This window comes from Lissotriton helveticus, chromosome 3_2 (genome assembly GCF_964261635.1).
Source record: "Lissotriton helveticus chromosome 3_2, aLisHel1.1, whole genome shotgun sequence".
NCBI classification, from domain to species: Eukaryota; Metazoa; Chordata; class Amphibia; order Caudata; family Salamandridae; genus Lissotriton; species Lissotriton helveticus.
In genome coordinates this window covers 1,197,346-1,219,790 of record NC_136062.1, presented here as the reverse complement: position 1 = coordinate 1,219,790, position 22,445 = coordinate 1,197,346, and the positions used below count along the sequence as shown (strand labels likewise).

General features: G+C 43.6%; 1 protein-coding gene across 6 annotated transcripts in view; it reads left to right on the top strand.

Moving 5' to 3' along the window:
- Nucleotides 1-22,445, top strand: part of EFL1 (elongation factor like GTPase 1) — a 1,213,944-nt gene that overhangs the window by 142,656 nt on the left and 1,048,843 nt on the right. For all 6 annotated transcript variants that reach the window (XM_078684725.1, XM_078684721.1, XM_078684722.1 and 3 more), the window contains one exon: nt 15,541-15,664. In XM_078684725.1, the coding sequence (XP_078540851.1) occupies nt 15,541-15,664 (124 nt within the window). The remainder of the gene's footprint in view (nt 1-15,540; nt 15,665-22,445) is intronic.

Here is a 22,445-nt window from a genome sequence, read left to right as displayed (position 1 = left end):
GGTGTGCATAATATTTGACAGGTAGAACTGTTGTTGCAACTTATCCCTCTTATACACTGCATGCTCACTATCCCTCAAGATACCTAAGCTAGATTGATAGGCATTTTTAATAATCATTTTAGAGTCTTTGCCAATCATATCCGGCTTTTGGAATAAATATCCCAGCCCAATCTTGTAGAATGTATCCCTAACATATAGCAACCATGGGATCTTCATGGAATGGTCAAGCTTAAGACAATCTTGTAAAATTTCCTTTGACAATTTCAAATCTTCAGATCGCCAAACTTTCGACCAGAATAACAAAGGGGACACATGAATAATGTTACTCACAAAATCAATGCCCACCTCCCCATGGCAGAAGCTATTTGAGGTACCAGATGGGACAGATAGGAGACGTTTAATAAATCTGTTCTCCATAACTTGTAATTTATTACAATTTTGAGTCCCCCACACCCCTGCCCCAAATGTTGCAACAGAGAGGCATTTAGCTTTATATAGGGTAATTAGTTCCGCAATTGGCTTTTGGCCCAGTTTACTAGAGAAGCAAAAAAGGCCCTCGATTGATTGTGTGGCCTTTTGCACACGAGCAGTTATTAGGGGATCCCAATTAAGCTTTCTATTAAATAGATTACCCAGGTAATTCAAATTTTCAACTTTCGCAATAATTGCATCCTTCACAAGGTACCTGCGAGATCTTAAACCTTTTGGGCCGCAGGACATAGCGAATGATTTAGCGAAATTGACCCTGCGATCTAAACCCTCCATAAAGATCTCAAAGGCATTTAGACAAGTCTGCATGCCATTTGCAGTTAGAGTCATTAAAACCGTGTCGTCTGCGTAGGACAACATTGGTATCCGTCTTCCATTGGCCTGGGGAAAATCAACTCCACTTTCTAACAGAAAACTTTCTAAGCCATTGGTGTAAACCAGGAATAAAAACGGGGCCAGGATACATCCCTGACGAACACCTTCGGTGGATGGGATGGGTTTTGTCTTTTCACCATCACGACCAAACCTGATTGATACTGTTGTGGCAGCATGGAGTCTGCGAAGCAAGACGACCAACGGTTCCTCAAAACCCATAGTCTCCATCATTTGCCACAACTTACCCCTACATACTGTATCAAAAGCACTGGACAAGTCCATGAAGGCCAAGTGCACAACACTGCGCTTGGCCCCCATGTACTTGCCCATAATAAGTGCAACATTGAGGCACTGCTCAGTGGTACCCATACCTCGTCTAAACCCGTACTGGGAATCCACTATAATGCCTGTTGACTCTGCCCATGATTCAAGTCGTGCCAATATCACTCTCCCCATCAATTTACAGGACGCATCAATTAGTGATATTGGCCTGTAATAGCACGGATCAGCCTTATTACCCTTTTTAAAAATCGGTATAACTACCGCATCTTTCCAAGAAGTTGGAATACGCCCCACCACTATTGATCTAAAAACATTTAATAAGAGCGGAGCCCACACCTCTGAGTTATGTTTGAAAAGGTCCAGCGGTACAGCATCTGGGCCGGGGGCCTTTAGAGAAGCACTTTTCCTCAGGGCAGTCTCTATCTCTGAGAGAGTAATTGAATGACTAAAAGTTTTGGCTGTTTCCAAATTAAATTCCACAGCCCCCTCATCAGAATTTAAGGGTACTTCTTTTGGATAAAATTTTTTACTGTAATGTGATACCCACAGATCCCCCGGAATATGTACTAGAATATCGGCTTTTGCCTCACTTCTTAAAAAAGGTTGGTTAATTACCTCCCAAAAAAGCCTGCTATCCCTTAGGTCTGCCGCTATCCCCAAATCATCCCAAGCCTTAGCTTTTAATTCTAATTTTCTTCTATCAATCGCATCTTTATACATCTTCCTAGATTTCCTGACCAGCTCTCTATCCCGAGGTACCTGATGCAGAGCCTTCGATAAACTTGTTTGCGCAGCAGAACATTCTGCGTCAAACCATTTTGGTCCACTATCTTTATTCCTCCTCACAGTTTTTATAAGGTGAGAGGCCACATTATCTAGAAGCGCCTGAAATGTTTTGATTATTAAATCCGGCTCACTAGCAGTCGTTAAACAAACATCTATGCCTACCTTATTTTCCTTAAAAATATCCGCCTCTAATTGCCTTACATCTACCATGTTCCACCTTAAAGTAACCCCCCTATTCTGGCTATATTTTATTGGTTGTTCCAATGGTTCTGTTGTCTCACAAACAGGATTAAAGCTCACAATTAGGGGGTTGTGATCGCTTACGGGATTTACATCAACCTGAAAATCCTTAACAAGATGAACAAACCTGATGGAAACCAAGGCAAAATCAATAGTGCTCACCCGACCCCCTAAACCCTGAAAGGTGGGTATACCCAATGGTCTAGAAAAACTAGGCATATCCAGAACACATAGATTGTTGGTCAAAACTATGTTATTTAGTGCATCCCCCTGTTTTGAGTGTGTGAAGTGGGCCAGGGGTTGATCACCCGAATCTATCAGACCACACACTCTGGTCCCACTAAACTCACACAGAACACAATTAAAATCACCTAACCAAATAATAAAAAGGGGGAAAACCATATTAGACACTTTTACAATCTCTTCCTGTAGTTTATCAATGACCAAGGTATCATTTACATCAAATATGTTATAATTCCAATTTATTAAAAGCAAAGGTACTGTAAATAGATCCTTAATCAAAAACATTTGATACCATAGGGAATCCACCAATATGGCAATTTTTAGTTGGTTATGTTTAACCGAGAATGCTGTGATGAGACCACCTTTAGCTCTTCCTGCCCTTGAGGATTCAGCATGTACATTAAACATATAGTAACCATCCAGACTGTGGTTGACTCTAGACCAAGTTTCTTGTAAACATAGAATATCGAAGGATTCAATAAATTTTACCCATACTGGATCCTCCAACCTCCTTGACAAACCAGCTATGTTCCAAGAAATTAGGCGAAACAAGCAGCCCCCTACCTGATTGTCTCCCTTGCCCAAAGGGTCTGAGGGATTTGAGTACGAGATGTCACACTTTCCCTCATTTATTCCTATATTGTTAGTTTGGACATCCCGAGATGATGGTTTAAAATTTACAGTATTATGATTACTAAACTTTTCATTAACCAGGGGTACCTTTTCTCTTTGAGCATCCCTTCCTTCCCTCTGGGAAGAAAATGCTATATGAGCAGTGGGCGGGGTAGACGATCGACTTAGGTTATTATCCCGCTTAGCCCTAGGTCCTACTACTTCATCTCGTCTTTTCTTCCTAGGGCTGTTAATAATAAAGTTAACCATAGATTCCTTATGCCCCTTGTTGACGTTAGAATCTCTCCTAAGTCAATCCACACCCTCCATTCCCATGAATGGCTCAAACCTATTTTTTAATGGAAGAAAGTGCGAAACCCCCTCCAACCTGTCAAAGCCATAGGGTCTACCCCTAGCAGGGTCATGTGACATACAGGCCAGGCCCAAATCAAGTTGAGGGTAAAAATAATGTAGGCCTATTGATTGAACATCACCTAAACTGCCAAACCGTGGTTTCCTTCGAATATGTTCAACAGCCCAAGGATCTCTGAGGTTGACAATTATACAGTCCCCCTCGAGATCCTTAGTGCTGTAACCTTGCCAGGCCACCCTCCTCACACCAAGAATCTCCGTGTTACAACCCGGGGGTAATCGCCTATTCCTACTAAGCCAGAAAATGACCTTATTCCTAAGTTCCCTATCTGTTTCTGAAGATTCTGACTTTAACTCTGGCACCCCTGTTGAGATGATAGTATAGAGATTTGATTCCAGGGGAAGATTTATACATGGGGACTTATTTTTTATTACGTACCTAGCCTGGGGTAATTTATTGGGAGACTGTCTCAGCCCTTGCTTGCTAGCCTGGGATGATTTGTTAGGAGACTGTCTCAACCCTTGCTTAGAAATTAAAACCTTTTTTGGGGGAACTATTGGACCTGTAGGTTTCCTATTTACCGCTCCATTCTCCACTATAAGAGGTTGTACGTTCTTATCTATAACCTTATTCACTGAATGAGCCACTTTAGTGGACTTAACCTTGACTGATGGAACGGCAGAATGGGATCTAGCTTCATTAACTTTCATACCACTAATCAGGATATCCATTTTTAACGTATTCCCTTTGACAACTGACTCTAACTGGTCAAGTTTTTCTTGAATTATCTTTGTTCGAGTAATCAGGGGCAATACTAATGATCTCACCAATATTTCCATCTTGGCAAGAAGTTCTTCGTTAAGAGTCTGTTGATTGTGGGATGAAACATTTATTGGTAAAACTGTATTATCAGATTTAGGCTCTACTGACAACTCTGGGGTTTTGGATAATCTATTTGTTGTAGGGCCACTCTTTTTTCTATGTCTACCCCCTCTCTTCTTTTTCTTAGATTTAGGAATCACAGAGCTATCTTGTGTACCACCGACCGTTACTTGGTCGGATACTAGCTCTAACAGGGAAACAGAAACCGGAGGGGTAGATAAGATAGGGGTTGATGTTCTATGTGATTGTTCGCTAGAAAGAGAACCAAAAGCAATTAGGCTCGATACAGTGCCACTGTTCAGGCCGACTGACCCCTCCTCTAAAAGACGATTAACAGGGCTAGTAACTACCAAAGGGGCCAAGTCATTTTCACGGGCAGGTGTTGCAGCATACCCTATCGTGCCTAAGGATGACCGTTTACCAGTCAAAAGATCAATTGATAAAGTTTTTCAGTTAGTGCTATTTCCTTCTCTAATATTCTACTCTAATATTCTAGTCGTCCTTGCAAAGAACTGATCCAGGGTACCCGTAACTAGACCAGCATTAGTTTTCACAGTAACCTGTCTGTTTTTCCCTGAGCGTAAGGCCATAATAGCAATTCTCCCTGATCAATTTATATATTATATGTACTGATATTGCCACGGAAAACCAAATAGGGTGGCCCTGCCCTGCCTTGTTCGGCCTTGGACGGCCGTAGACTGCCCGCCCTTTGCCCGGGCTTCGCCCCGGACTTCGTCCCGTGCACGTCCCGCGTGCGCGGGTGTGGGCGTTGCTAAAATAGTTAAGAGGAGGGGAGCGGGAAGAGGCCCCAGCTGTGGCCAATGATGTCACCCAAGGCCCGCTGGTCCTCGCAGTCCCGAACCGGCTTCACAATAGTTCTCTACCCCTCAGTTGGAAAGTGTGCAGGATTCAGACTCCGTTAGTCCATTGGTCCGTAGGAGAAATGCAGTAAAGATAAAGTTAAAAGCGCCCAGTATCCTGTGCCTGCGAGCGGCTCCCGCGAAGCGGGGGCCGCGAGGCGTTATGTAGGAGAGGGAGGAGGGAGGAGGGAGCGGGAAGAGGCCCCAGCTGTGGCCAATGATGTCACCCAAGGCCCGCTGGTCCTCGCAGTCCCGAACCGGCTTCATAATAGTTCTCTACCCCTCAGTTGGAAAGTGTGCAGGATTCAGCCTCCGTTAGTCCGTTGCTCTGTAGGAGAAATGCAGTAAAGATAAAGTTAAAAGCACCCAGTATCCTGCGCCTGCGAGCGGCGGTAAGGGACTCACTTTCAGGGCCCTAGGTTTGTGCACCAGTGGTCAGTGCATTGCATGGCTCTGTGCTTTTGGTGTGGAATGTTGTGTAAAGAATTGACGTCAGCTCGTGAGGGCGGCGTCTAAGTAGATACCGCAGCGTCATTCCGGTGACCACAACACAAACAACGAAAGCGGAGTCGACCGACGACACCTTTCGACGCCCAGGGGTACTGCTGAAGAAAACCTCTCCGGATCCAGTCTGACATCTGGGGGTAATTCTAAAGTGAGGAATCCATAATTAATCTATATCTCTCACAGATATATCATTACTGAAGGTAAGTAACTTTTTCTTCGGTTTGGGGTTGTTTTTGTTTTGCATTTTGACTTTATTACTGTTTTAGTTCTGAGAGATCTCTGGGTTTGAGAGGCAAGATGGCGTCCACATGGCGGACGTGTGTGTGAGGGGCTCCTCTCTAACTTGACTCTCCCGTTTTTACTTACGGAGATGTTGGCGCAGTGGCGACAATGGCAGCTGTGATATTGCCATGAATGCGGCTGGATTTCCTTTTGAAGCTTTCATTGCTGCCCGTTTTGAAGTACTGACTCTGTTCTCTGCGAGAGGGAGAGCCGCTGTGTCCACAAACGAACGAAGCGCGGCGGCGGCTGGGAACGACAGCTAGGGTGTAGCGTTTGAATTACAGCGCACCTGAGCAGGCTTGGTGCCGGCGGAGCTGCGGAGAAACTCGTGGGCGGGCTTGGGAAGCCCAACTCATTGCATGCTGAGTAGCGGAGAGCAGTAGCGCCTTATTTTCATCCTTCATCTTTGCTGGTTTGGGGAAAGGCAGTAGCCGTGCTACAATATTGGGTACAGAGTGACACTATGATAATTACCTGGAAATTACCGGCAACATTGACGCTGCTGCTGGATGCGAAGTTGCAGCTGGTGGATTTTGAAAGAACAGCCGAGACTTCTCTAGTGAGTGCGTGTGCTATAGGCTGTAAAGGCAATTTATTATTGGATACTTTCTGCTGGAGTTCATTAACTTCATTAATTTTGAACACCCAGTTGGTGTGTGTTATACCTTTGGCTTGCTCTGGGATATTATTGGGCGTTGATTATGGCACCCAAGGTTGGTCGTGGAGGAAAAACAAGAGCTACTGGGGAAGGTGTGGTAGGAGCACGTGCAGCACTTGCAGCCAAAATGTCAAAAGAAATGCTTGGTGCAGAGGACTTGGAAAGTACCGGGCAGAGCAAAGGCTTGGTACATGGAACTCCTAAGATATCCCCGATGTTCCAGATGTTGCTGGTAAAAAAGCTTGTGACACCCTCTGTTAAATCCTGTAATCTTGATGCCCAGTTAGAGGGAAGCGAAGTGACTGATGTACCTTTTGAGAAGAGACAAGGACCGTTAGTGCATGATGAAACATCCCAGCCTGTGGTTAATATTGTTAAAGAATGCATTTTAACGGATGATGCCAATGGCATTACTAGTGAAGATGCGAACAAACTTATAAGCAGGAAAGATAGTGAGTTTTATTCGCTTTCAGAACATTCAGAAGGGTCTGATCTGGAAGGAGATTTGCAATCACAGGAAGAAGGGTCTGGAGACATTACCCCAACTATCATGGATGACAGCCACAGCAAGAACACTTCTTTCGGGGGTGTATCTGTAGAGGCACTCACGGTTTGGAAGAAAGATAGGGAAGGTATTACTGGCCTAGCAACCACAGAATCACCCGATTGGGATCTCTCTAGTGGGGAGCAGGTGCTAGAGGGATTGGACCTATCTGCTCAAGCAAGTGGGGGTCTGGCAGTGGAAGTACCAACTCAAGTATCGCTGGAAGAAATATATAAATCAATTTCTGAGCACAGGCTGGAAGCACGTGCGGAGCATTTAAAAACGCACACCGCATGTAGGAAATTACAGAATACAGTCAGACGGTTGGCCAAAACATGCAAAGACTTTACCGACAGGATGGCGGAATCCGAGGCCCGCATATCATCGCTAGAAGACCAGATGGCGACCCACAAAGATGCAGTTGCAGACATAAAACCGCATAAGGAGGATGTGCACGACAAGCTAGCTGATTTAGAAAATCGTCTGCGCCGTAATAACTTACGTATTCTTGGGGTCCCAGAAGGACTTGAGGGGCATGATATCCGCAAATTCGTAGCTGAGCTGTTTGAGAAAAAAGCACTTCCTGAGTTGAAAGAATGGAAGTGGGCGCATGAAATTCAACGGGTGCATAGATTTCCATTTCGACAACGGCCAGCAAGGAGTGGGCAAGCGGTGCAACAGCCGCGGGCCATATTGATTTCCCTGATTAACTTCCTGGCTCTGCAGGCATTGTACGATCTGGCTAGACCAGATAAGAAGAGAACTGATAAAGGGACGCAATTCTTTGTGAGACCTGATTACTGCCACTCTACAGTGGAAAAGAGATGGCAACTGCGGCAGTTAATCGCCCCGTTCCAAACAAAAGGCCTGCAAGTATTTCTACTTCAACCGGCTACTTTAAAGACTGTCAATAAAAGACAGACACGGTTCTTTACACCTGAAGTTGCAGCTAAAGAATACCTTCACTCTCTGGGTTGAGGATCAGTATAAAGCTATGGACTTTGTATGCAATGATATGCTTTTTTTTTGTTGCTATTTGTGCTAACTTTCTTTTGATGTCTCTAGCCGTGAATATTCAAGTTCGCGGGAGGGCCGAGTACCAAGTGAGCCATTCACCGAGCATCACAAGGGCGATTGGCCCTAAGGCCTCTTTGAAGGGGGAGGGTCACGTGCAGGGTGGGGGGGGGGGGATTTGCTGGGTGGGGGAGGGGGTTGTAGAGGGACACTTGCGGTGTAAAGGGTTGGGTGGGCATTTGCTAAAGGATAAAAAGGGTAAAAAGTCAGTTCATATTATGTGCTGTAGGAATTTTAGTGTATATTTGTATTTCTCAATGTGTGTTAATGGCCAGAGATATAAATACTCTGGCAGATAGGAGTCTGCGTATATGTTCATTTAATGTCAGTGGGCTGAACAATGTTCTCAAGAGGAAACGCGACATCGCTGAGTTGCTGTTAATTAATCCTGACATTCTTTGCTTACAAGAAACGCATATTCCTTGGTTCAACCGTAAGATATTATCTGAGCTGGGATTTACATTATTATCAACATCTAGACAATCTATCATGAATAGGGGGTAGCAATTTTAGCGCGTCGGGGTGTAATAGGTACGGGTAGAGAGAGGGTGGACAATCTAGGGAGATGGGCTATTATTGAGTGTATTTTAGGGGACATCAAGACTACAATTTTTACAGTGTATGGATCAAACTTAGATGAAGCCGAGATCTTGGAGTTTTTGAATGTTGAGCTAGCACTGTTGGGGACCCCTTTGAAATTATTTGGGGATTTTAATATACATGGGGATTCACAGACGTGGGAACCCCACTTTGCTGAGTACAAAGGTCGTAAGCCGAACGTATTTAGGGCTCTATATCAGCTGTTACAGCATCATGGTCTTGTGGATGGGTGGACGGCAGTGAATCATGGTGATCCAGGGTATACATTCTTTTTATCTCCACACAATAAGTTTGTTTGGTTGGACTACATTTTTCTACCTCGATTTTTAACCGTGGGTGCAAGGATGCAGGTAATGCCCCGTAATACTTCTGATCATGGACCCGTGGTTATGGATCTGGCTTGCTTTAAGATTCAGAGGGAGCAGCGATCCTTCACATTTAGCAAAAAACTTGTAAGCGATGAGGAATATATATGTCATATTCGATTATGGGCTACACGGTTCTTGGAAAGTAATAGAGGATCTGCTGCCCAACCAATGATTTGGGATTCTTTGAAAGCGGGTTTAAGGGGTGAAACACTTAGTTATGGTTGGGCTAAGCGGAAACATCAGAAAGTACAAATGGTGGGTTAACTTGAGGATTTGAGGAAGGCTGAGCGTGAACTTATATTAGCGGTTAGTACAAATATGGATAGTAAAGCAGCGCAAACCAAGGTCGCCTGTAGCAAGGCCAGGACTAACAGGGTTTGGAGTCAAGAGAGAGCTGCCCAGTTTAAGATATATATAAGGCAGAAAGATATGAATATGGAGAAACAACTGGTAGATGCCTATCTCAAAGACTGCGTGGCAGGCAGGCATCTCAACGAATTGAAATTTTGGAGGATGGTAGAGGTGGTACAGCTGAGACTGTGGAAGGCATAATGGAGGTAATTTACTCGTACTATAAAGAATTATATACTCAAGATCCTATTGAGCAGGGCCAGATCAAGCAGTACCTTCGTAAATTTGATTTATCTGAGCTAGGGCCGGTTGAAAGGGAAGAGCTGGAAGCTCCAATTTCTATGCAAGAACTTCAGACAGCAGTAGATGGTTTAGCGCTAGGGAAAGCCGCTGGACCGGACAAACTTCCTTTGGAGGTTTATCGGATGCTTTTTCCTATTATAAAGGAGGATATGCTTGCCACTTTTATAGAAGCTCAATGTGGGAATCCCCTACCATCTTGGGACAATGCTAATATAGTGATTTTTAAGAAGAAGGATAAGCCCTCCAGACTTCCGGGGTCATACAGACCCATATCATTAATAAATGCTGATGGCAAGGTGTATTAAAAATATTAGCAACTCGGCTAGTGCAAGTCATCCCATTGCTGGTGTCTCGGCACCAACATGGTTTCCTGCCTGGCAGGAGTACGTTAATCATTTACATTGGGTTATAGCGCTGCTGGATTATGCCACTACATTGCAAAAACATATAGGTATAATTGTTTTAGATGCTGAAAAATCATTTGACCGTGTATCATGGGTGTTATTATGGGCTACAATGCGCAAGATGGGATTTGGTCCCCAATTTTTGTTAGCATTACAGACAATGTATAAACACCCGCGGGCCGAGATTTGTACAATGGGGCAGGAGTCATCTTTTTTATATATAACTAGGGGCACCTGGCACGGATGCCCATGTTCGCCCTTACTCTTTGCCATTTACATCAACCCATTGCTGCAAATATTGGAGACCACCAATGGTATACAGTCAATGGTATCGGAACAGTATCAAGCGCGTGTTTTTGCTTATGCTGACGATATAGCGGTCGTAACATCTGATCCAGAGCAAGCATTAAGGGAGATTGAGCATCAGACCCAGCAGTTTGGGGAAGTTACTAGATATAAGCTAAACATTTCGAAAACCCAGGTCGTTTGTACTGAGGGGCTGTGCCCTGGTGAGGTTCGTGTTTACACCAGAAGCAAGGTATTTGGGGATAAAAATTAGGCTGTCACTCCAAGAGATAGTTGATGTGAACTGGGCCGATATACTAGAGTCAGCTAGGAGACAACTGATAAAGGTTGATTGTCTTCATTTGTCAATGGTAGGGCATTGTAATGTTTTAAAGATGTGCATACTCCCCAGGGCAATTTATTACTTCCGGACGGTACCGCTCGAGCTGACACATGCACAATTAATGCAGCTGCAATCTGTTGCAGACAGATTTATTTGGGGCTGGAAGAAAGCTCGACGTGCTTCAAAATATATGATGCTAGAATTTTGCTTTTTACTACCTGGCCTGTTTCCTGCAGAATATGCAGCACTTGATTGTAGGGGGTGAAATAAGGCCGTTTGAATCCCCTAATATTTATCAGATGTTGCTAGGGGCCCAGGCGAGTGAGGTTTTGTTTAAGTTTTTTTAGCCTAGTTATTTTAAAAGAACACGATTCAAAACTGTACTTGCTGTATATAAGGCGTGGAAGTGGATGCGCAAAATTATATCAATAAATCGGATTTGCTATTACACGCCTTTTGACTCCACAGGAATATTCCCTTCGATATTTTGGGATACAAAGATGACGATTTGGAGGGACAAGGGGATGCGACGTCTATGGGATATGTACAGTGCTGGGGTAATTTTTTCTTTTTCAGAGCTAGCCGAACTATCTAAAATAGCCAAGAATGATTTCTTTAAATATTTACAAGTTGGGATTTTATTTATAAACATTGTGGACATTTGTCTATCTCAACTAATGAACTGTTAGAAGCTCTGATTAAAAGGGCTAAGATTAGGGCTCTGTATGATATATTACTGGCAACTCAGCGGGATGATATTGAGATGCATGAAGAGAAGTGGAGGGATAGACTTGGTAATTCTGGCTTATATGTGCAAGAGTCAATAAAAATGGCTAGCAATGTTATACTGATGGTAAATTTATGTACCCAACACTACAAAACTCTGTTTAATTTATATCACACACCTGCTAAAATTATGAAGTGGGGTGGACCTTATGATGGGAAATGTTTCAGGTGCCAGTCGGAGAAAGCAGACATTGTACATATATTTTTTGATTGTAGTGCGTTAAGACACTTTTTTTCATGTATTGCACAATTTCTATTGCAAGTAACGAGGGTTGATGTCTCTATCTCCAGAGAGATGATGCTATTAGGTGTGGGTGAGGACAGGGAACCCACGTAGACTGGCTTTCCATTTCGATATGTTAACGAGGGTTGATGTCTCTATCTCCAGAGAGATGATGCTATTAGGTGTGGGTGAGGACAGGGAACCCACGTAGACTGGCTTTCCATTTCGATATGTTATTTTTATGGCTTTGGCTGTTGCTCGACTAAGTGTTGCTTCGATGTGGCTGCAACCAGAGGCGCCAACATATGAAATGTGGCGAGCCAAGTTTTATTATGTGTTTCTTGAATTTAGTTTGTATCGTATTAAATCGCTGAGGAAAAAACAATTCAGTATCAACATTTGGCAGCCCATGCTACAACACATGGAGATGGTGATTTGAAATTATGCTTTTTTTTGTTATTCATGTGCTGATGTTTATTTGAATTCTGTAATATCTTCACAGTAATGTGCTAAATGTATGATTTATAATTGTTATATGCTATGACCTGAACAATAAATAAATTTAAATAAAAAAAATTACTGTTTTAGTACTGCATAAATACTTTACACTATCTGATCTGTACCATAGCTACTACGGGTGAAGCTCAGGTTAATTTAATGACGTTTAGGGTTCACCCTGACACCACCTCAAATAATAATCACATTTCTTACAATAAACTTATTCTTGGTGTTGGGAAACTAAGTTATCTCCCTTTTCGGTTGCCCAAAGTCACAGAACATGTGAGCAGCAGAGAATAAGGGATAAGAGAATGGCCAGACCAATCTACCAGTATGGGCTTTTCTACTTAAAGAAGGTCTCTTTTGGATATTATTAAGTCTAATATAGATCCTTTCATTTGGGTTGGTCTCGGGGTGAATCAGATAATTACCACAAAGGAACGAGGCAAAGTGATTGACAGCTGAATTTTGTAGAATCGTAAGGAAGGCACAGAAGATCCATTATGTTGTAAGATCCATCGATAAACCAGGTCTAGTAGTTCAAAGTTGTAGTGTGACATTGTGTCCCTAGTTTCCAGTTTGTGATTCACTGCTGATTTTCAGTTACAGATCCTACAGTGTAACACTGAAGTGACTGTTTTGGTTTAAGGTGTATCCTGGTGTTTGATTAGAATAGGAATTATGTTCCAGATGGGCAAGGACTTTGTTGAGTAGGTCTGACGTTTTGTCCTTGTCTATGAAATATTCCGTAGTCTGTTTAGGTTTTGCCTGCAAGTGCGCACGTAGTGCGCATGCGCTTAAAAACCTTTTGAGTTCTATGTCGGATCGATGACCCGCCTCTGTCTCTCATTGGCTAGCTCCATAAATGGAGGCTAGCCATTGGGAGACAGAGGCTGTCAATCACGCTTTCTCGGGGAAAACGCGATTCGGGGGCGTTTCTCGGGCTTTTTTTAAGCCCCGCCCCTTTGTCCCGGGCCGCGCTGTGATTGGGGGACACTCCCGTGACGTCATTTACCGGGCCGCGCAAAAATACAGAGATGCCCGACCGTCCTTCCCTCTTTGCAGCTGTTACGGACATTGAGCCCCTTACTAAGTTGCTGAACATGACCTTCTGTTTCCCCTCCCACTTTCCTCACACAAGAAGCCCCCAACTGCCTGACACCGCACGTGAACGGGCACACTTCGGCTTCTGCTCGGCTTTGAACCTGTTTTCCCAGCCCTGGCTTCACCCTGAGCCGAGGCTGTGGGAGTAGAGCGCTCTCCTGTCACTTCCGGGTGAGTGTCTCGAGAAGGGACGGCAGCGTCCGCAGGTCCAGAGTGCTGCACAGTGAAGACGACGACTCTGGCCTGGGACTGGCGGTGCATGGCTCCTTATCTGCCCCTCTTCGCGTGAGGCCCTCGGGATCCTGAACGCGCCTCCGGTGGTCCCGGAGGCGCCTGTGTCACCCGCGGAAATGATCCACTCCATCAAGCGCGGCCCAGGTAAGCTGCGGGGGTTCGGGTGCCAGGGACAGCTGCCAAGGGGCCAGGTGTGGTGTGTGCCAGGGGCGAGCAGCGACGGGGCGAGGCGTGGTCTGTGCCAGGGGCGCACCGAAGGGTTCAGGTGCGCACCGATCATGCAACATACCGCGCCGTGTCCGATAATAGCAGAGCTGGGGGGTAGCTGCTCAGAACACCTGGCTTACCATGTCGCTACTCTTGCAAGGAGGCTCCCTGTGTGCCTTTACTGCGCATTTACAAAGCACGGGGGCAAAAGGCTCGAAGGATGAGGCTTTATATGTGAACCACCGCCCCTGCCGCAGAAGGGACTGCAGTTTCCATGTTCAGGACGTACTGACGATGCTTCGTGTGCATCCAAAACGTTGGGCTTGTTGGGCATCTGACCTAAAATGGCAGCATAAGTACTCGCGTCGCGTCCCCGGTGTCACTGTCAATGACCATGTCGCTGTTCAGGCTCGGACTGGGACATTCAATATGCCTGGGCCACAAACAAAAGTCACCCTGTAAGTGAATTTCAAAGCTAAAAGAGTGACCCAAAAAAAATTTGTACAAGTGTTTGCAAGGTGTGAAAACTGCATGCGTTTAAGCTTGTTGCAGACTGCATGTTTCATATAAGGTAAATCAACTCTAAAATCAGACCCAGCCCGCGATAAATCAGTCACAAACAGCCAAAAAAAACAAGCATTTACAATGCAACGGTTTCGCCTTTGGAAAAGTTTGAGCTATTGGCATTGTAAATGACATTTGTATTTATGTGTTGGTTTTGAAAACAGATAAATAAATGGCATTGTCATTTACATTGCCAATAGCTCTAACTTTTCCAAAGGCGAAACCGTTGCATTGTAAATGCTTGTTTTATTATAGTTAACTAGATGAGTGGGATTTAGGGAGGCTGATTTGATAGAGTGGGAAGAGGCATCATACCTTGCACGTAAGTTTTCCGCATCAGCCTGACAGAGATAGGGTTGAAGTCACTTTGTACGAGGTAGACAATTGCTCCTAGGTGTTGAGCACTAGGAATGATCATACATAAGATGAGGGAAAACAGAGTTTGAAACTGTAGAGAACCTAGAACTTAGGTGGGACATAGCACTATCTGGCTCGAAAATTTTAAAAATGTATATCTTCGTTCCCCTCATTTGATCTTTGTTGTTTTTGTGTCATTTTGTTCTTTAAAATATTCCCTATCTTTATAAATTGGAACCGGTTTTTTACTCTATTGTATTTTTAGACGTTTTAACTGCTTTGGTACTTCAAAGTGCTTTACACATTTTCTTACGCCTGTTTGCTATGTGCCATAGCTACCAGAGATTGAGGTAAGGTTTAAATTACTGAAACTTTACTGGACCTCACAAGAATAGTGACGTTATTACTTGTTGTGGACTACTATCCATCCCAATTAATGATCAATTTTCTCACAGTATAGAAACTGACTGGAAATGGACAAAAATGATTCCAAAAAGTTACATTTAATTAGATATAAACATTGCAAATCAGTTTGATGAAGGACGCACATGGTGTTAATCAGTACCTTACAGGATGATGCTAGGCTTTTGGTGTCAATTGCCTCAAATAAAATATTATATATTACACATGTTGAAATATATATTTATATATACATACATACATAATTGTGTGTCTAATCTAAGAATGACTTATCTATTTTTTGTAGCATTGACCAGTTTGCAGAGCTTTATAGCCAAAAGATTGGCATCAAGGCTTCAGTGCTTTTGAAGACACTGTGGGGAGATTACTATCTAAATACAAAAGCTAAGAGGATCATGAAAGGTGCTCAGGTAATGTATATTGCCCTTTTGGTTTTGTGAAATGAAAAGTTGACCTTATACCTTCGAGTAGATGTGTAACTATTTGATATCTCACAGATCGTTACAATGGTGGCTCTTTATTTCATGACTTTGTTTGTGATACCCTAGATTTCATCTTACTGCCTTTAAGAATTCCAGCAGTTGATAATTGTGACACCAGGTGACACCAAACGAAAGGTTTCCAAGAAGAGATTTATTCTATAATAACCAAGTACAGGGTAATACCCTCAGCCAACCTGTCAATTCAGCTGTCCTCTTCACTCTCCCAACTGCTCACTCACAAGTCCTACATTCCACCACTTGACATCATTAGGATGTCACTACATTCTACCCCTGACGTCATGTGAATATATAACTTAAATATCACAATAACTTTATGGGTATGTATTCTTGCCATATTTTTTTTTTTTTTTTTGCTAGGGTAAATATTTTTTCTTGACTCCGAGGAGGAATACATATTTTAGAATGCAAATATATCACCAATATAAATAAACGGTATTTCCAAAATGCGCTCTAAATGGTAACACATCATATTTTGCCCAGGTTGTTTCAGAGACTATAACATCTTCCAATAATTTAAGACTTTCTACAACCACACATATTTAGAAGAAATTTTACTGACGCTAATGATGAGGAATTGTTCGTGAACTAGCATAATCACCAGTTCCCCTTTTCCTTCCAGTGTAGAAACATATTTCTAGGTGCCTAAAAAGCTTTTACTATATTGTAGTATGTTGATATTGCTTTCTTTCTGGAAAGATAAGCAGCAGTTAATGGCAACCTTTAAGAGTCAATATTTGTAACTCCATCTGATAATATTCTGAAAAGTACTTTGTATAAGAAATTAAAGTGGATTGACTAACCTGGGTACCATTTCACAACTTTACTCCACCTTATTTACCACTCGTGTTGCACACTTTAGACAATGTTGCTTGATAAAAAAGTGTGCTTTAGGAGAAGGGACATCATAGAGAAGTAAAACACACAAGATGATGGACTGAATGTTGCACAATGGCAAAACATTCACCCCCAGTCACAGATCTGGGTTTAATCCATCATTATTTTGCTCACCAAGCCACCCCAGTTCAGACATGGCTCTTTGCACCCCCAGTCACAGATCTAGGTTTAATCCATCATTATTTTGCTCACCAAGCCACCCCAGTTCGGACATGGCCATATGCAAATCAGCCTTGACCCTGTGCCTCATGGGAACAGTCCAGCCCGAACTACCAAGCCATGTCTTCCCTGGACTGGAATCAAGCATCCTAGGACCGGTTTCTGGCTATCACCCGTCTTCAGCCAGGATAGCTTGACTCCAGTGGCGTAGTGAGCACAGGACCCACGTCTGGGCATACCCTTCCCACTTAGGGTGAACAGCAAAATACACAAGATGATGGACTGAATGTTGCACAATGGCGAAACATTCACCCCCAGTCATAGATCTGGGTTTAATCCATCATTATTTTGCTCACCAACCCACCCCAGTTCAGACATGGCCATATGCAAATCAGCCTTGACCCTGTGCCTCATGGGAACAGTCCAGCCCGGACTACCAAGGCATGTCTTCCCTGGACCGGAATCAAGCATCCTAGGACCGGTTTCTGGCTATCAGCCGTCTTCAGCCAGGATAGCTTGACTCCAGTGGCGTAGTGAGCACGGGACCCACGTCTGGGCATACCCTTCCCACTTAGGGTGAACAGCAAAACACACAAGATGATGGACTGAATGTTGCACAATGGCAAAACATTCACCCCCAGTCACAGATCTGGGTTTAATCCATCATTATTTTGCTCACCAAGCCACCCCAGTTCAGACATGGCCATATGCAAATCAGCCTTGACCCTGTGCCTCATGGGAACAGTCCAGCCCGAACTACCAAGCCATGTCTTCCCTGGACCGGAATCAAGCATCCTAGGGCCGGTTACTGGTTATCAGCCGTCTTCAGCCAGGATAGCTTGACTCCAGTGGCGTAGTGAGCACAGGACCCACGTCTGGGCATACCCTTTCCACTTAGGGTGAACAGCAAAACACACAAGATGATGGACTAATGTTGCACAATGGCAAAACATTCACCCCCAGTCACAGATCTGGGTTTAATCCATCATTATTTTGCTCACCAAGCCACCCCAGTTCAGACATGACCATATGCAAATCAGCCTTGACCCTGTGCCTCATGGGAACAGTCCAGCCCGAACTACCAAAGCCATGTCTTCCTTGGACCGGAATCAAGCATCCTAGGACCGGTTACTGGCTATCAGCCGTCTTCAGCCAGGATAGCTTGACTCCAGTGGCGTAGTGAGCACGGGACCCACGTCTGGGCATACCCTTCCCACTTAGGGTGAACAGCAAAACCCATAAGATGATGGACTGAATGTTGCACAATGGCAAAACATTCACCCCCAGTCACAGATCTGGGTTTAATCCATCATTATTTTGCTCACCAAGCCACCACAGTTCAGACATGGCCATGTGCAAATCAGCCTTGGCCCTGTGCCTCATGGGAACAGTCCAGCCCGAACTACCAAGCCATGTCTTCCCTGGACCGGAATCAAGCATCCTAGGACCGGTTACTTGCTACATCATAGAGAAGTAGCATCGTCTACCAGTAATAATTATTCTATTATTAAGTGGAACAGAGAGTTAACTTCATATATAACATCACAACTGACTTGTATGTCCCTGATAAATACCACACATCTTCATAGGTAGAATGCAATAAGAGATCCATAATGTGGCATACAATTATTTAGTGTAGCCTTGAAACAAATTGGTTAGACTTGAATTCATGATAAAATGCAGCTTTGCGAGAGAATGGTTCCTTCAGAAGTTTCTCACATTCGCAATGAACCATTCTCCTTGGGCAGCCTCAATAAACCTGGTGAAATTAATGGATAACATGCACAGTACAATGTGAGCAGTCTGCAGTTTCTTTTTCATAGCACTGTAAATAAGTATAGTGCCTCCATTCGGTCAGATTAGATTAAGAATGTAAACGGGGCAATAAAGAGAAAGAGCTATCATCCCCAACCCGACAAAGACATGGATGTTCAGTTATAAGAAAATATCATTCACATCATGTAGCTGAATGTGCAGTATTCTGTTTATTAACTAACTGAAACATTGTACATCAAAATCCTTTACCAGCATCTACTACCTCTGTTAACATTAATGTCCACATCAATAAGTATCTTTCTCACCAGTATTTCCCTTAAATACCGGTTAATATATCAGAGCCTTCTGGGCTCACTTGATTTACTTTTCAGCTTTGAGAAATAACACATTGAAAACGGAAATGTAAATAACAGTCCACTTATGCAGGATTAACTAAAGCTTAAACTGCATTCCGTTCTACAGTTTAGTGTCACATTTTCAACACATCGCCCTGGTAGCTACATGACAACAATGCCAATAATCAGTCTAGAGTGCAAGAAACTTAGTAAAACTCATAAGTCTAAATGAGACCAAACCAAATGATATACGTAATTCCAATAGCTCCTTCAGTTGTTCACAGAACACAAGTACCATAACTGATTGTGTTTAATTCTTGCAGCATGATGACTCCTTTTCCCATGTTCTTCTGAAAAATAAAAACACTACCAGAATATCAAGGACTATGGGTCCTATTAACTCCACTGTACTCTAAAAGCTGACTTTGTTATACCATTATCCCCATTGGACATATGAGGGACTCATATTTGTACGTTCTTACACGTAAAACTTCATCGTTCTCTCAGGATACTGCTGTCTGAGAATGTTCACAACTCTTTGGTATTTATATCTGAGAATAGTCACAGCTCTTTGGTGTGGAACCACTCATTCACCATCGCACTTACTCTCTAGGAATTCAGTCCTACCTGCTGGCTCATCAGTCAGCATGATAGGGAGAAATCTTCTATTGAAGTTGTCTCAACAGGATTTCTGGGGTTCATCTGTGATCCTGTCATTGTCGGGTCCTTCTCTCAACTCGGAGGGCCACATTAATTTATGGGTTTGGCTCTGCTAAGTTTGGTTCAGTTGGCCACTCCCATTAGCTAATGCAGGGGTCTTCAAACATTTTTCCTCTGAGACACCTCAAAAAAATGTTTTGAACTTGGGCCCCCTGTAAAACGTTATGATTAGAAGTGGGAGGGACAGAGGTCTTGGCATATTAGATCTTTACTGGGGTACTTTTTCGATAGCTCATAATCCACACTAAATATGAGACTTATAGAACACCAAACACATCAAACCTAGAAATACGGATCAGAAAACACTGCTCCCATAACTGGAGCATTGGGAGCCCCTCACTCTCCTAGAACCCAATGCATCTGCACCTGCTGCACTAGTGATAGCTGTGAAACTGACCAGCAGAGGTTCTTTCTTGCACAAAAAATTATATCCCACATATTGCTCCCCTCTTTGCAGCAACGGTGCCCTTGGCCGTAATGCAAGAAAAATGGGTTCCCATGACCCTTTTGTAAAATAGGATAGTCATAATTGTGATGCAGTGGGACCATCACACCCCTGGGCCCCACTGCACGTGCTTCACTTAAGATAGCTCCTCTGCTCTTTCTTAAATATATGCATACATCTTGTCTAATACCCTTGCACACCCATCCCTTTGAGGCCCAAATTAAGCTTTCTCTTTTGCTTCAATTGTCTTGCTTGGGTCGCTGCTTTTTGAGGCCCAAAGCAGCACTGGCACAGCAAGAGTGCACTGGGCCCTAATGCAAGCAAGGAAGGATAGAAAAGCAGCCATAATTGTGTTTAACTGGGCCCTTCACAGCTATGGGCCCAAGTGCCGCTGCACTTGTAGCACTAATGATACCTAAAGTGCTGCGATGTAGCCAGTCTCATCTAGCCCTCGCCACTTGACCATCACTCTAGACCTGAGGTACAAAGCAGGCTGCATGTCCTTTTGGTTTAAAAAAACCGCATTTTGCACCCATCTTGCTTTGGCCCTACGCAGCAAGGGTGACCCTATTGGCTGGTAATGCTAGTCAGGAAAACGGGGTTCCGCTTCTCTTTTTGGTGGTAAAACAGCCATAAACAGGATGCAGTGGCCTTCACTCCTCTGGCGTCAGTGCCATTGCATCTGCTGCACTAATGCTTGTGCTGGCCCTTAAGAAAAAGAAAAAAGAGCCCCCTTAACTCTTCTGTTCCCAGAAAGCTATCTGTGTTAGTTTGTAAAAAAAAAAAAGCACCTACATGTCACCCCCCTCTCTTGCCCGTCTGTTTGCCGCTATCTATCCATGGATCCTCTTTCTACGGGGTCATTACTACGAAGCTGTAGGGGCCCAGACATGGAGACTCTGCAATTGAATGCAACCCTGATGGTCGCCTCACTGCCACCTGGAGTGTGTGCTTTTTTCGTGGGCAATAATATAAATGTCTACACTAGGCCAGTGGCACAGCTAGACTAGTTGACCCCCGTTGCGGTCCGTGCGGCGGTCACCCCGCAGCCGTATGTAAGAGCGGGAGGAATGCTGGCGATGCAGCAGGTGTCTAATACATTTGTTAAATGGCTTACATATTCATTGTGCTTTCTGCCACAGGCTGCCACCTCGTAGCACTATAAAATCACAAGTCATCATTCCCCATTGCGCCAGCCAGTATTCAGTTCAGTGATACACACTGATCTTATTAACCACTTGATTTTCGTAAGTTGAAAGAGTGTATTCCCCACTGATAAAGTGAACTTTCAATTATTTTTAATGTAAGTTGAGTGCTTTATTTGATTTTTTTGTTACTTGAAGGGAAATTAAAAAAAACGTATTAGTTAAACATGTTTTATTCTTTTTATCTACGTCTTTGACTTTACAGATCCTGCCTCCACTTAACAGTTCCCTTACATTGTTTATGCACTTCAGCCTGAGGATGTAAATGAAGAAAGCCTGGAACACCTCCAGATAAATAAGTTTGCGTTTCCTGGACATCTTAATTTACAAGTACTTAGGCATTTGCACCCCCTGGCAATACAGCAACGGACCGTGCCGCGCAGTGCAGTCTGAAAACCTCTGAGCTAACATGAGAGGGGTCCCTGATGATTTTTTTTTTTTTTAGCAAAACATGTTGCCTGACACCACATTGAATAAAAACTCTTTTATAGATCTTAAAAACAGTTCCTTTCCCAGTCTTCAGCTGTACCCCAATATTCTGTTACCAACTGCTTCACACTGAACGACTTCAACATTCTGCTATGTCACCCACCACAGACTATCTGCAGCTCTGGCTGGTCTCTACTCACAACAGTGTATCCGGACCCCAAAGTGGCTCCTAAAGCCTTCTCAACTCCTTATGGTGGCGTGTACCGCAACAGCGGAAAGGAAAAGATTAATTTTTTTTATTTAACCCTCGCACACCCTATTGGTGTCATCCTTTATCATCTAGTTCACCCTGACTCTTAAAGGTCAGGGTTTGCTCAACTGTATTACAGGGAACTCTTTAGGAGATGTAGGCCAGGGGGACTTAAAGATTAAAATCCTACTGCACACCCAGGTATCCCTTTAATAATGGGGATGTAGTGGATGTTAAAAAGATAATAAAAGTGGGTCTTTTTTGGAGGTTATGGTCCCAAGACCCTAACTGCCAACATGTTTCAGCCCAAAGATTAGTGGCCAAAAATGGTCTTGGGCTTATGTCAGGGCACAATGAAATCCCCTCCCTGGTGTAGATCAAAAGACAAATATTTGCTGACCTATATATTAGTTTTGAAGGTGCAGAAAGCTGCAACCTTCATGACAATAGTGACAGTAAAAAAAATCACAATAGG